We start from the raw sequence: 14,464 nt of genomic DNA on the forward strand, positions 1-14,464 counted from the left end.
TTTCTCTTGATGGTTTTTGCAGGTACCAGCCTCCAAATCTAGCTATTTCTACCCTCTACTGGAAAGCCTGGCCCCTCCTCCTTGTAGTGGCTGCATTTAATCCTGAAAACATTGGTAAGGGTGGACGTTTCTTGGGACATCAGTTCTACTGCAAAAATTGGCCAGGGTGCAGTTTGCTGAAATCTGGTTGTGTTCAAGGCACGTGCTAGGATGGCAGGATACTGCTATTACCTAACTATGTTGTGATGCATAGTCGCTGTGTGAGCAGAAACATACAGCATGGCAGTTTGGACAAGAATGTGGCTGGGATCAGGGTGCCTGTACTCTATTTAAATGTGATGGGCTGTTCCAAAGTGAGCTTGCTGTATCTCCCCCCCTTTGGAGTATGTTAGAATCTATGTAAATATCATGACTTTTTTCCTGAATCTCTGACTGCCCTTCTCTTCTGTGCTGCAGGTCTGGCTGCATGGGAAGAGTACCCCTCTCTAAAGATGCTCATGGAAATGGTCATGACCAAGTTAGTATGTTTAAATCCCTCCATAAATCAAACGGGCCACTGAACACATTTCTGAATGAAGTTGATGCCAGCTGGCTCCTTCCTTTCTGTTGGGACTGATGTAAAATAAGCTGGCTGGCTGGCAGTTAAAGAGGAAAAGGAGTCTTCCCCCCAACAGAAATACTACCAGCAAAGAAGTAGATATCAAAGTGAGCAAGGGCTGAATGTGTCATATGGCTTGCTGTGAAGGGCTAAGTCCCCTGTCCCTATTGGGAAGCTGTTGTGCTATCACGGGGACATTTTGGCTGTTTGTGGTTCACGAATTTTGGATAGAGCAAGATAATCATTTTTGACTTGTTTTCTTAGTAATTATTCCTATCCTCCATGTACCTTGACGGATGAGGAGAAGTGCACAGAGATGATTAACCGTGAGCTTCAAATCTCCCAGAGGGAAAAGCAGGAGATTCTTGCATTTGAAGGTCATCTGGCTGCTGCATCCACAAAACAAACGATTACAGAGAGCAGCAGCCTCCTGCTGTCCCAGCTGACGAGTCTGGACCCTCAGTAAGTAGCCTTCTGTGGTCTGGTTCCAGCAAGAAATCGCAGTTAATCCTAGTCAGGAGACCCTACTGCTGGTGGGGCAGTTGATGTAGGGGAAAAGAGCATGAGATTTGGTAGCCTGTGGGATGGATGTCATATTTGCTCCTTGTCCTTCTGCCACAGGCATCTGACCTTTTTGCATTACTGAATTGATCTTCATCAACACCAGAGTGAAGGTGTGTCTGACTGTGGATAATTTCTCGTTTTTCTGGTAGGGGCCCCCCACGCAGACCTCCAGCACATGTCCTCGAGCAGGTGAAAAGCCTGAACCAGTCCTTGCGCTTGGGCCACCTCCTGTGTCGCAGTCGTCATCCTGATTTTCTTCTCAACATCATTCAAAGACAGGTGGGTTCCCTTGATGGTCTGGATAAGTTAGGATCTGAGCCCTAGTCTCTGAAACTTGAGCGAGTAGGGACAGAAGGGAACTGAGTAAGATGCAGGGGAATGTGGCTTATTGCTCATGAATTAAATGATCAGTGTATTGCATCTGGGTTCTGCTGATCCTGCATTGTCATTCTCCTGCTTCCTAGGCCTCATCGCAGTCAATGCCATGGCTGGCAGATCTGGTTCAGTCCAGTGAGGGCTCGTTGGATGTCCTACCTGTACAGTGTCTTTGTGAGTTCCTGCTTCATGATGCTGCTGATGAGCCAACCTCAGGTGAAGAGGAGGAGGAGGGTGAGAGTAAAGAGCAACGTGCCAAGAAACGTCAGGTGGGTGGTCTCTTGTGGTCAGTTCTCTTGTCTGCTTCTGCACAGCCCAGTTCTGATTTGATTTCACTGGAACGGCTAAATTCTCATTCCACAGAGACAGCAGAAACAAAGGCAGTTGCTTGGACGTTTGCAAGATTTGCTCTTGGGTCCCAAAGCAGATGAGCAGACAACCTGCGAGGTGCTTGATTACTTCCTACGCCGCCTGAGTTCCTCCCAGGTGGCTTCACGGGTCCTGGCCATGAAGGTGAGAAAAATGAAGATCTTCTGACCAGGGCTTATCAGAAGTTGAGGGCTGAGTCCTAGACTGATGCAAGTCCAGAGCCAGTGCAGTGAAATTGTTTCATGTCATCCTTTTTCAGTAACTTGTCTCTATTTCCAAACCCATCAGATGTATTTCTACTATCTGCTGCTCAAAGGCCTTCTTTGCTCAGCAGCCAGCTATTCCTTTTAAGATGGAACCGGATTTTGCTATGTCTACTGTGAAGTTCAAGCATAGATATAGCAGATCACATACTGCATGAAGGAGCTGGTACCAGATTTTCTGAAGATGTAAATGAGTAAATGCCTGGTGCTCCAGAGCATGGTTAAGGCAGGTAGAATTGCAAAGAGTCCAAATAGACTATGCTTACAGAAGACTGAAACTTTAAACAGGGTAACTGTCAAGTAAACATATGATGTGGTCTGAAACCTGCTGTAGGCTGCTTGCATTCCGTTTGGATTGCTCCATGGTGTTGGAAGCTTGTTTCTTTTCAGTTGTACAAAACTAGTGGTCTAGCTGTGGCTTCATATGCCTAGACTGTGTCCATTCTCTTTTTGCAGGGCCTGTCCTTGGTGCTGTCAGAAGGGGGATTGCGTGATGGAGAGGAGAAAGATCACCCCATGGAAGAAGATTCTGGTGATTCTGAGCTGCTCCAGGGATATCAGTGGCTGCTAAGAGACCTCCCGAGGCTGCCGCTGTTTGACAGTGTTAGAGCAACAACAGCTCTTGCCTTGCAACAGGTAAGTGTCAATAGCTGAAAGGAATGAGTGACCAGCTTGGAGCAAGTTATTCTTCGTCCTTCTTGTGCTAAAACAAATCTGAGCAAACTGTCTGTGGGCGTGATACAGACCCACATATCTCGTGGGTTATAATACGCTTGCAAAAGAAGCATATTCCTTAAACTGGTTCTTGTTTTTGTTACCTCCTGATCTCTAATGAGAAGAATTCTCATTCCAGGCCATCCACATGGAGACAGATCCCCAGACCATCAGTGCTTACCTGGTGTACCTCTCCCAGCATGCCCCAGTGGAGGAGCAGGGACAGCACAATGACCTTGCTCTGGTGAGAGACCAGCTGGCTAGGGCAGCGGGATTGCATGGGGAAGACTTGGCAAGTTAAACTCTTTGCCCAGGACACTGGTAGGCATGTAACTTGCTGTACCAACTGGATGAGGTTTTTAGGGGCACGTGAATTCGATAGCTGCATGTGTTTCTGCATATGTGTTGGAAGGCAATCTATGTCTTTGGTTTCATATCTTTCACACAGAAAGCTAGAGAGCAATGACCTCCAGTCAGGGATAGAGCAGCTGGTCTCAAATGGTATGGGGAATGCAAGAGTTAAGTAGTGGTTTGAAGAAAATCCCACCACCTGGTAGTGTTACTTGAATGAGCAGGTGTTAAACCTGCAGTCAAATGCATCTGGGGAGAGAATGGGAAGTCAGGAGCCTTAATGGTGGGATATGCAATCTCCTGTAACCAAAACTGGATTCCTGAATTTTTTTAAAAGGTTTTGGTCATCTTGAGTATTTGGCTTATATACAGAGATTTTTTTCACTGTTCTCTGACTCTGGGTTCTTTCATTGCTTTTAAGTCCATTGAACTGCATCTTTTCTAACAGTCTTTTGGAGATTCAGATGTGCTGATCTAGAGGTTCCTGTGCTTTCTGCCTGCATACGTGGGTTTAGATATGTAGAGAATGTTAAATAATAAAAATCGATAAATCTGCCTCCTCAGGGAAATGCAGCTTTTACTAGGTAAATACCTGCAAATGCTCCCTTTGTAATGGGATGTGTCAGAATGTAGCTGTGTCTCAAATGGGGACACTGTGGGGTGTAACAAAGATGCACGCACAGCACTGGCCTTTTTCCCCAGTGTGACAGTTCCACTCTTGAAACTTATGGCTTGATCTCCAGAGTGGGGTTAACTGGGCAGATGACAGGCTGGAGGGTCTGACACAATGCAGCAAGAGGGCCTCTCTGTGTTGCTCAGTGGAGAACTTATGGATCTTTTTTCCCTTCTAGTATGTGGCCCGGCTCATAGTGGAGCGCTCTACCATCATGTCTCACCTCTTTTCCAAGCTTTCGTACTGTGCTGAGTCAGATGCAGTGCTTGTTGCTCTGCTCTCCATCTTTTCTCGCTACATCAAACGTATGCGCCAGAGTAAGGAGGGCGAAGAGGTGTACAGCTGGGTGAGTGCCTTCCTCCTTTTCTTCTTAAGTGGGTCAAAGAAGAAGTTGGGCAAGTTCACAAGAGATCTATTGTGGATTACTAAATCTATTAAAAAAAAAAAAAAAGTCTGGTTCAGGAATTCCCTAAGCTGAAAATAGTTGGAGGTTAGAATATTAGAGCCAAGTGGGGGGTGTGTGTGTGTATACATGTACAATATAAACATATATTTTTATATATATATATATATATATTTTTATATATATATATTCACACACACATGCACACACATGCATAAAAAGCATTTTCTTACTCTTCCTTAGGCATCTTTTGTGGCTGCTGTTGGACATACCAGGCTAGGCAGACCTTTGGTCCAACCCAGTTTGCCCATCCTCATGTTTTCCTGCACATCTGCATCTCAAAGACTTCATCTTTCTTTCCACACCCTTGTTCATCTTTTTCTATCATTTTTCCAGTCGGAGTCCCAGGATCAGGTGTTCCTTCGTTGGACTAGTGGGGAAACAGCCACTATGCACATTCTTGTGGTTCATGCCATGGTTATTCTTCTGACACTAGGGCCACCTCAAGGTTAGTGAAGTGTGCTCAGATTGATTCAATGGGTTTTGGACCAAAGAGGGAGGCTTCCCTTCATCTGCCACCTCCTAACAAGTCAGGCTGGTGTTAATCCTCCTGCTCATGGACTTGTCCCTTGCAGTATGTGTTTGTGGCTGTAGGAGCTATCAGAATATTGCTGCACTGAGTAAAGGAATTGCAGGTTTATTTACTGCCTTCTGTAGGCAGCATGGAATGATGGTGTGTCCCCCCTCTCCTAAACAAGGAGGACTCAGAGGCTTATTATAGTGTAAGAACTGGGCAATCAGATACATAGTTCACATTTCCACTTGATAGCTTATTTATTCCTGGGTTGTTTCTAGCCTTCAAGCAAAGAAGTGTTCTGGTTTACTGATTTGTAAAAGAGAAGGGTTCTAGGTGCTCATAAATAGAGAAGATAATTTTTGTATCTGCTCTTAAGCAGGGGATGGTGATTTTTACACCTTATTGGATATATGGTTCCCGGAGAAAAAGCCCCTGCCTACTGCTTTTCTGGTTGACACCTCAGAGGAGGCTCTGCTGCTCCCCGACTGGCTAAAGCTGCGTATGATCCGCTCTGAAGTCCCTCGTCTTGTGGATGCAGGTGAGCCTGTGGGATGTTTGCTGGTGTTGCAGATCCTCCTGAAGGAAAGAGACAGACTTGCCTGCTCAAACCCTCCAAGCCCACAGCCATCCTACTTGGAAGTCTATGGTGGGGGTGATGTCGGTCACTGCACACCCTGAAGCTGAGCAAGGAGCTTGGGTTTAAAAAGCAGTGTGTATCTGCGGATTTTGTGGCAGCTACAGTCTGAACACAATAGATTCTTTGTCATGTCCCTTTGGGCTGTCAAACGCGTGTACAGACCATGAGCTGGTTCATGGCAGAGGAAATTATAGGATGTCCCAGTATGATTCCCTGTTCGGCCACAGTGTGCAGCACCAAGGGTCAGTGAATGGAATTTGAGAATTGTTGTGACCTAGCTGAACCATCAGTCTCCACAGGTTAATCCTCACAGCATTTAAAGCACCATTCAGTGAAAGCTGAGACTGAAGAGGATGTCAGTGCCTTTGGTATAGCTCCTTACTGCAGTACTGGAGGCAATTTCTTCCACTCTGATTCAAGTGCTGGATTTTTCTGGCTCTACTAGGCAGTGATTGTTACTTCTGAAGTAGGGCAGAGGGTCTGTACAACTATATTTCACTTTCTATGTATTTTAATGGAAGGGAGGGACCATGAATTGTCTCTCTTTATGTTCATTCAGCTTGAATTAAGCTATATGGTTACCAGACAACAGGCATGGCACTTCTTCCATAGCGTGTGATATTCTTGCAACATGGAGAGCAGTGTCTGAAGGATGCGAACTATAACTGTAGTTACTTTCACCCTTGCACAGCTTGTTGATGCTCTTTTTCTTGGTATTCATAGCTTTTTGTCCTGTTCTTACTAATTAAATGACAGCTCTCTATAGCCAGTGATTGAATTATTCAATAATTCCTGCCTGCAGCCATCAACAAATAGGGTGGAAGTTATTTTTAATACAAATGATTTGGTTCCTGAGGTTTTGATCAAATTAAACAGAAGATTAAATTAACCAGTGACTGAATTAACTGGAAAATGCAATAAGAAAGCAATGATTTGCAAAGCAAAGAAAACATAGTAAGCAACTGTCAGACTTCTGGCTTTAGGCTCTCTTCAGCCCTGTCATTAATGTGTCACTGTTGGTCCAGTCAAAAGCACAAAGATCAGGTGAAGAAAATGACCCTCTGTGAGCAATTCAGAAGTCTGAGGATTCAGTGTTTGTGTGTTTCAGCCTTGCAGGACCTGGAGCCACAGCAGCTGCTTCTCTTTGTTCAGTCCTTTGGGATCCCAGTTTCCAGCATGAGCAAACTTCTGCAGTACCTGGATCAGGCGGTATCTCATGACCCACAGACACTGGAGCAGAATATCATGGACAAGAGTAAGAGCTCCATACTATATTAACTAGGCAGTTTACTCTTTCTTGAGCAGTATTTATTCAAAAGTATGTTTTGTAACTTCCTTGGAGCAGTCCAAAATAGTTCAGTGAACTCTGTGCCCAGGCTGCTTTGGCAGCTTATCAGTCTCTGTAGAGACCTCCCCAGGGCTTGTTTGGGTGGGTCTTGGCTGCATTTTCCAAAGACGAGAAGGATTTTCTGGGTTGGGTTGTGCAGAGTTCAGAAATAATTTTGAGGCTAACTGTAACAGAAACAAGGTGTGCTCACGTCGTGTTTACAAAGTCCTTCAGAACAGTCCCTCCACTGTGGGAGCTGTACAAACAGCAACCAGTCTTGTCCTGCTTTACTCAAGAGAAGGAGATGATGTACTCATATCTTGCCCTTTTTCAGACTACATGGCTCACCTTGTGGAGGTTCAGCATGAGAGAGGAGCAACAGGAGGCCAGACTTTCCACTCCCTGCTCACTGCCTCCTTACCAGCCCGCCGAGGTACTGAACGGATGGCCTGAACTTCTGAATATCAGAGTCCTTTTCCGAACTTCCCTCCTCTGCTTTTAAGGACAAGAAAATACTGTCTTCCAAATTGGTTGTGTAGTGATACATCAGTAAGCTGCAGTTAAACACCAGCCCTTGCCAGGGTATGGTCAAGGGAGAAATTCTGGTGTTAATGGACTTTGCTACAATGACTTGCTCTGAGGGAGATAGAAAAGTGGATCGTTTGGCTTAGAAAGAAAAGCTACTTAATTTCTCATAAGTTGAAGACTGTTAGGCTGAAGGCAATCCATTCTTGGGGCTCCACATGCCATTTGCTGTAACAGCACTGTTTTGTTTTTTACTCTCCTTGCAGACAGTGCTGAGATGGCAAGATCAAAATCTAGTCCTGAAAACTCCCAAAGCCAGAGCCGAATACGGGCCTTGAGTCAGGTTCGGGTTCTGGGCCCAGAAGATGATCTGGCAGGCATCTTTCTGCAGGTACTAGTATAACTGCTATCATGCAGAACAGACTGTCCCATCAGTTGCTTCCTTGCAGCACCTTCACAAAACCCAGATCATTTATACTTGCATCTTCTGACCCCTTCTTCCTACAGTGTTTGGAGGCAATGAGTAAGAAACCTGTGTGCACGATCAGTTTGTGCTATTACAGTCTGGTAGAATTGATACGGGAAGGGGTTTTTTTTCTCCTGTAGTTTGGACATGATGTGGCTTATCATGCTCAATACTGACAGTGTTTACTAGCAGTTCACCCTCTCTGCACCCTCTTTGTTATGTGTATGGTACCTTTCTTTTCAGCATGGAGGATCTGTGAAAAGCTTGCAGGGCTTTGGTGGCACAGCTGTATGTAAGTAGCTTTTGTGCACTGGCTTGTCCGCTTACAGAGCCTCTCTCTCTACTGACTCCATAAGAAGCCTACAGGGAATTAATTGGCCAGGATAGTTGCTTGTATCTGAGTAGTGAGATGATTCCCTCGTGGTCTCAGTATTGATAGTCATCTTGGAATCACATGGATGCTGTGCCTGCTTCTGCATCAGGCACTAAAACATTGAAAAAGCTGTATCACAAGGCCCACGGTCCATATGGTTATTCAAGATGGAATCAGTCCTCTGTCTCAGGGATGTTTATGGTGTAGCAAGTCTTTTCATTTGCTCTTTCATAAGCATATTCCCTTTTGTCTCCTACTAGCTTTTCCCACTAAATCCAGACCCACGGTGGCAGAATTCAAACCTGCGCCCACTTGCCCTGGCATTACAGCAAGCCCTAGGACAGGAACTGGCTCGCATCCGCCAGGGGAATGCTCAAGTGACCGGGATCACAGCACGACTTTTGCAGGCAGTGGCTGCGCTGATGAATTCCCCACACAGCGGTGCATTGGTGATGGCAATGCATCGCAACCACTTCATCTCCTGCCCGCTGATGCGCCAGTTGTACCAGTATCAGGTGAGTAGTCTAGGATGAGACTCTTTGCTAGCAGTGAACAAAAAGGTGGAGAGGAGACAGCAAATTTTGGGACATGTCTGCTCTGCTGTGTGCAGACCCTCTACCTGTGTAATGCCAGAAATACAGCCTGGGGAGTGTGATAGAGAGGTACTCATGTTGCCTGTATGTAGGCATCTGGATGGAGGCTGGCTGCATTAGCCCGGCACTGATGAGGGTTGGGGCTTACATGCAGGGTTGGGTGTACCTTACCTATCCAGTAACCGTGTGGATTTGCAGCTGTGGGTCTCTGCTGGCTTTGGGATCTTTGGGCTATGCTGTTTTGCAATGTGGACATGCCTTGCAAGCCAGGGCATTTGCAGAGAACTTGAGAGCAGAAGTCTAGTAATTTCTTAGAGATCTTCAGAGCAGGCTGAGATTTATCCAATTAAATACCTTATTCCTTTGTTCATGATGAAAGAATGTGCTGAGTTACCTTTATACTTGAAGAGGTATTCTGTGTGCAGCCGAGCTTTTTGGCTCATGTTGGTACGCTAGAGGCTGCTGCCTTGCGGTCATTGAGTCATGGCCCAACAGAGCGGGTGTGCTCTGTGTTCTTGGCAGTATGTGGCACTACCTGCATCTTTCCTGCTGTCTTTGCTGTGCTCTTGAAGTGTGCGTAAGCAGGTCTCTTTTGCCACTCTCCCTAGCGGTGCATGCCACAGGACACTGCCTTCTCCTCCCTGTTCTTCAAAGTCCTCATGCAGATGCTGCAGTGGCTGGAGAATCCTGCAGTGGAAGATGGTCCTCTGCGTGCTCAGCTGAAGGCCTTTGCTGTGCAGTACTCCTCAAGGCACAGGATCAATGATGGTACAGTCATTGCTACGTTGTGCAGCTTGTGGGAGCCAGAATGGACCATGTGGGACAAAAAAAGCATGGAAATAAAACTGCACCCAGACCAGAAGGTGGGGTGGGCTGCCCTTTTTAGAGGTTTGCTCAGGAGTAGTGAAGAGAGGAAAATCTGAGTTGTACTGTGCTATAAAAACTCCATGAGGATGCAACAAGTGATTTGGCTCTGGGCATTTGCAGTGGAGATCTGGTAGCATCTCACAGAGCAGATCTCTTGGGAAAACTTCCAATTGCTCAGATTAGAAATTCTGTGCTACCTCCAGTCCTGGAAGATGCACATGCAAGAATGGTTGTGGAACAAAGTCACAGCATGACTTGAGTGGCTGTTTTCTGCTGTCTGTTGGGAGAAGGAGAATATAAAAAAGAGCTTAGGCATGGAAATGGGTTTGTAGTTATAAAGCATTCTCTTAGCCACATGTCCCTGCAACATGCAGAAGAGATGTCAAGGTTTTCAGTGGGAGTGAGGTGGCAGTAGAGAGTAGTGGGTTCATATGTTTGAGTACCTGTGCCCTAGAACCACGTGATGCATCTGTAAAAGAGAAGCCCCTGTGAATTTGTCTGAGGAGCGGGTTGGCTTGGCCCTCTGATGCCAGTGCTGTGATTTCTTTGCAGTTCGAGGTGGCTTTCTGCACCTTACAGAAGCACTGACTTTCCGTCATGACCCTGACTTAATCAGCTCCACAGTACGTGCCATCATTACAACCCTGAAATCGGGAGAAAAGTGTAATGTGGAGCCAGAGCTCATCAGCAAAGGTATGGCTGTTCTTCTGCTCTCCCTCCCCTCTTGCAGCAGCAAACTGAACTTCTAGCCTAGCAAGTGAGTGCCTAGTGTGTGGGTGTGGGAGGCTGCCTTGTTTCTGGATCAGAAAACGCAAACTGATCTAAACTTTGTTCCAGCTTGTATCGCCTCCTTCCATTGCACTGGTGTGTGGGTTTATATACAGTGATCTGGCACTTTATTCAAGTCTCTCAGCAAGTTGCTGGTTTCTCCTAACATAATGGGCAATAGAAGCCTGTTCTTCTGGATAAAGAGGGCTTCCCTCTACCTTACTGAGCCACACTTTCAGGGATGTTGTACCAAATGCCTTCACGATACATTTGTAAAGTTCCATTGCATCCTCGCCACCTCTTGAAGTTAGTGCATGACATCTTTCTCCCTCTGCTAGTCCTTCAAGGTCTGATTGAAACTCACTCTCCGTACTTGGAGGAACTCCTGACTGTCCTCTTCTCAGCTACTGTTGAGACTGCCACCAGGTTTCCTGCCATGAAACCAGTTGCTGTGGTGAGCTCCTTGCTCCTCCAGGACAAAGAGGAGACACCAGTGAAAAAGGAGCTGGATAGCTGCAGGTGAGCCTAGGCAGTGATGGGAATTCACTGGTAGGCCTGGTTTCATGGCATTACCACTGATATACCAGCCTTGTTTTCTCCTCAGTGCTGAAGCTGCTTGGCTAGGACCCTCCTCTGGCCTTCTCAATGACTGGCTGGAGATGTTGGACCCAGAGGTGATCAGCAGCTGCCCTGATCTCCAGCAGAGGCTACTGTTCTCCTGGAACAAAGTAAGAGTTGTTAAACAGAAGAACTTCTGCACTGAAACCACCTTCCTCGGGTACCAACCTGCACCTGGAAACAGGGCAGGGGGAGAGTTTATGCTTTGCTACATGTTACACTAGTTGTAGAGCAGTGCAGGCTGGCTAGGAGGAGGATCCTGGTGCGTTCTCAGTGCAAGGCTTATATTTCATCTGATCTTTATACTTCTTCAGCCCTGTTCATTTCAGGACTTCAGAAAACATTAGAGGCACAACATAGTCCCATAAAAGCCCAACTAGCTGAGTTTTCCTTGGTGGTTTGCAGACAAGATAACTAGTTTGCCCAGAGACATTGTGCTAAAGCTAAGGCTGAAGTTGAGTTTTCCAGCTTATCCAATGCTGGTTAAACATGTACTGTACTGACATACTGTCCAGTACTGTACTAATTAGACAGTACTGCAGTTCAAATCCTATATCCATGTGTTGTCTTCTGTGCTGTCTTCTCCTGGATCTTCACCTTCCTGTAATATACATGATATCTGCTACTTTCACCTGATGTGGAAGTATGGATGCATTGATACATGTCTTCCTTGTTTGGTCTTTCCAGGCAGGGTCCCAGGTGCCCTCCTTCCGCCCATATCTCTTGGCTCTTCTCACTCACCAGTCCAGCTGGACCACACTGCATCAGTGCATCAGACTTCTGCTTTGCAGAAACAGGGAGCAAAGGTGAGTCTTGCCCTTTGGGTGGAGCAAGGGGTTTTGAGGAGGGCAATTCACTGTGTCAGAGAGAGCAAGAAGAAGCTGAGAGCAAGAGTTGCCACATTTCACCAAGCATCTGGCAGGAGATGTAACCCAGCCAAAAACAAGCTTTGCGAGGATGCTGATTTCAGTCATGCTGATTTCGGTACCGTCATACAAGTATTACCTGCTGTTTGATGGAAGCAGCACACAAAAGCTTGGCTGTGTTCTAAACAGGAAGTGCTGATTGCTGGGCAATCCATCTAGCATTGCCCTTGTTGATAATCTTTATGAGCATGAGGTTTGAAAGATGGCTTGGATAGTGAACTGACAGGAATTTCCATGCTTGGGCAGGTTCTGCTCAATCTTTTGATTTTTACTAAACTCTTTCCAATTTTTCCCGATGCTGTTCATAGCATCAGATGACCAGTTCTGATCTGGAGCAGCCCCATTTCTCAGCTCATTGCTTTCAAATACTGAAGCACCACTGTAGTATCTTACTTAAATTTATTACACTTGTGGACCAGGGAATGCTAACACCTAATAGAAATTCAAGTCATGATTAAACTAGCAATCTTTCTAAGGCCAGAGATATTCCAGTTTGCATATTATTTTATTATTAATCTCGTGCTCACTCCATTCCATTAGTTTCTGCAATCCAAGATAATGGGCAGTATGTTCTATTACACTGGGACAGCAAGGTCACTGCTCTGATTGTACCAATTGCTTGCGTTGGTGGCCTTGTTGTTGGCCTTGTGGTGCAGAACTCCTTGCAGCCAAGCATACTCTCGAATGCTATTCCTTGAGCTCCATATCATGCGCTGTGCTTGTTGCAACAAATCATTAGTCATAATCTGGGAACAGAACCAAATGCCTTTTCAGGACTTAATGGATCCTATTTTTACACTTGCAGATGCTTCTTTCTTCACAGGACTTGAGATGTTTAGAGATACTACCTTGTTTGTATGCTGCTGGAGGGCTGCTTTGACTCTAATTGCAAATCTGCAATCTTTTATCTCCTGGCAGGTTTGATCCAACTGCATCCTTGGATTTCCTGTGGGCCTGTATTCACATCCCTCGGATCTGGCAGGGAAGGGACCAAAGAACTCCTCAGGTAGTGGTTCAGTTCCTCCAGGGTTCCTGTCTGGATGGAGTGAAAGGTGATGCTTTCACAGTGCCTCACTTTCCATTGCTCAGAGGTGGCTGGAGTAGTACAGGTGCATCATGCCAAGGTTGCTGCCTGTACCTCAGCTGGTTGCTAAGCTGCTCTGCTGAGTTACACATTACAGTGGCAGTTTTGGATTCAAAAAGCTGGTATGAACATAAGTTTGCCTGCTTGGCATTTCCTCTGCAGCTCTTGTAGCACTTGCCACAATCTCCATTAAAGATCTAGTCACAAGGCTATATCAATGGTGGGCGAGCTAAAACTCAATGTGGGATAATTCCCACTTTACCAAGAAGGGGTTGTGTTTCTTCTCCGCAGAGGAATTTCTTTTGTTCGACTGAATTATGAATTCCGTCCCATCACACATGTGGTGTTGGCAGTAAATGAGTTCAAAACTGGAAGAGGAGTGAAGAGGCCTCATTTGGGGGTTGGGATGCATGCTTTCAAAGCTCTAGATACTGGGCAGTTCTTAACTCTAGTCCTAAGAAAGATGTTCCCTTCAAGTTGGGGAAAGTGAATAAAGGAACTAAGGATCTAGGAATCTGCGTTGGATTCATTTTGAGTGTCCTCCTGTGTTATAGAAGCGTCGTGAGGAATTTGTGCTCCACCTGAAGGCATCAGAGTTAATCAGCATGGTGGAACTGATCTTGGCTGAAGCAGAAACCAGATACCAGAACACAGAAGAGGCCTCCTGCACACTCATCCAGTCACGACTGCCCTTGTTGCTCAGTTGTTCTCATGGGGACCTTGAGAACATCAAAAAAGTAACGGAGTATCTGACCAGCTGCATCCAGCAGTGGGGAAGCAGGTGGGGGTGCCAATAGGGATTGTGCATATTCTAATTACAGTTACTCAGGAGTGAGCAGCTGTGTAATGATTAGACTTGCCAGCATGTCTTTGTTAACAATGTTGTGTTCCAGGGCCCATTTGATAAGTGCATGCTGTTGTCTCAGAGATTTAGGGAGGAAAAAAAAAAATCATGTTAAGTGCTGCTGGGACCAGGAAAGGGACTCTAAAAGTGACGTTGCAGAGACCTTTTTTGTTGTTTTTTAGGAATTCAGGATAAATTGTGGGTGTGGCTTTTTGTTGTTGTTTAAGCCAATGGGTTATTTTTACTTATCAGTTCTTGATTTGGGACCTCAATCTTCTACTCATTGCTTGACTCATCACTAGTAATGCTGCTGTTGACCATTTTGATTAGCTCTTGAAGCTGAATGGAGGCTAGACCATTTTCTCATAGCTATGTTAGCACTGCAGGAAGACAGGATGTTTCAGTCAGTGAAACAAACTGACCTAATCATAACCTCATCTACAGCGGTGCTTGAAAAGATTTACTGAGTTATCTGCTCAGTTGCCCTTGCATTGTATTGCCTTGCAGTACAAAATATGACTGGGAACTAATGGAGGGCAGGTGTGCCAA

The 14,464-nt window shown here is 45.7% G+C and overlaps 1 protein-coding gene across 3 annotated transcripts in view; it reads left to right on the plus strand.

Moving 5' to 3' along the window:
- Positions 1-14,464, plus strand: part of INTS1 (integrator complex subunit 1) — a 29,893-nt gene that overhangs the window by 9,222 nt on the left and 6,207 nt on the right. For 2 of the 3 annotated variants that reach the window (XR_010391579.1, XM_064520199.1), the window contains exons 16-37: positions 23-114; positions 457-517; positions 863-1,060; positions 1,312-1,441; positions 1,627-1,806; positions 1,901-2,050; positions 2,626-2,805; positions 3,023-3,127; positions 4,086-4,253; positions 4,707-4,818; positions 5,264-5,425; positions 6,633-6,779; positions 7,186-7,284; positions 7,643-7,767; positions 8,476-8,730; positions 9,417-9,576; positions 10,228-10,368; positions 10,782-10,962; positions 11,048-11,171; positions 11,749-11,867; positions 12,906-12,993; positions 13,626-13,852. Coding sequence is in view for 2 of the 3 variants with exons in the window: in XM_064520199.1 (XP_064376269.1) it covers positions 23-114; positions 457-517; positions 863-1,060; positions 1,312-1,441; positions 1,627-1,806; positions 1,901-2,050; positions 2,626-2,805; positions 3,023-3,127; positions 4,086-4,253; positions 4,707-4,818; positions 5,264-5,425; positions 6,633-6,779; positions 7,186-7,284; positions 7,643-7,767; positions 8,476-8,730; positions 9,417-9,576; positions 10,228-10,368; positions 10,782-10,962; positions 11,048-11,171; positions 11,749-11,867; positions 12,906-12,993; positions 13,626-13,852 (3,204 nt within the window). In the remaining variant the exon portion in view is untranslated. The remainder of the gene's footprint in view (positions 1-22; positions 115-456; positions 518-862; positions 1,061-1,311; positions 1,442-1,626; positions 1,807-1,900; positions 2,051-2,625; positions 2,806-3,022; positions 3,128-4,085; positions 4,254-4,706; positions 4,819-5,263; positions 5,426-6,632; positions 6,780-7,185; positions 7,285-7,642; positions 7,768-8,475; positions 8,731-9,416; positions 9,577-10,227; positions 10,369-10,781; positions 10,963-11,047; positions 11,172-11,748; positions 11,868-12,905; positions 12,994-13,625; positions 13,853-14,464) is intronic. The other variant, XM_064520200.1, reaches the window with a different exon arrangement.

This window comes from Dromaius novaehollandiae, chromosome 14 (genome assembly GCF_036370855.1).
Source record: "Dromaius novaehollandiae isolate bDroNov1 chromosome 14, bDroNov1.hap1, whole genome shotgun sequence".
Taxonomy (NCBI): Eukaryota; Metazoa; Chordata; class Aves; order Casuariiformes; family Dromaiidae; genus Dromaius; species Dromaius novaehollandiae.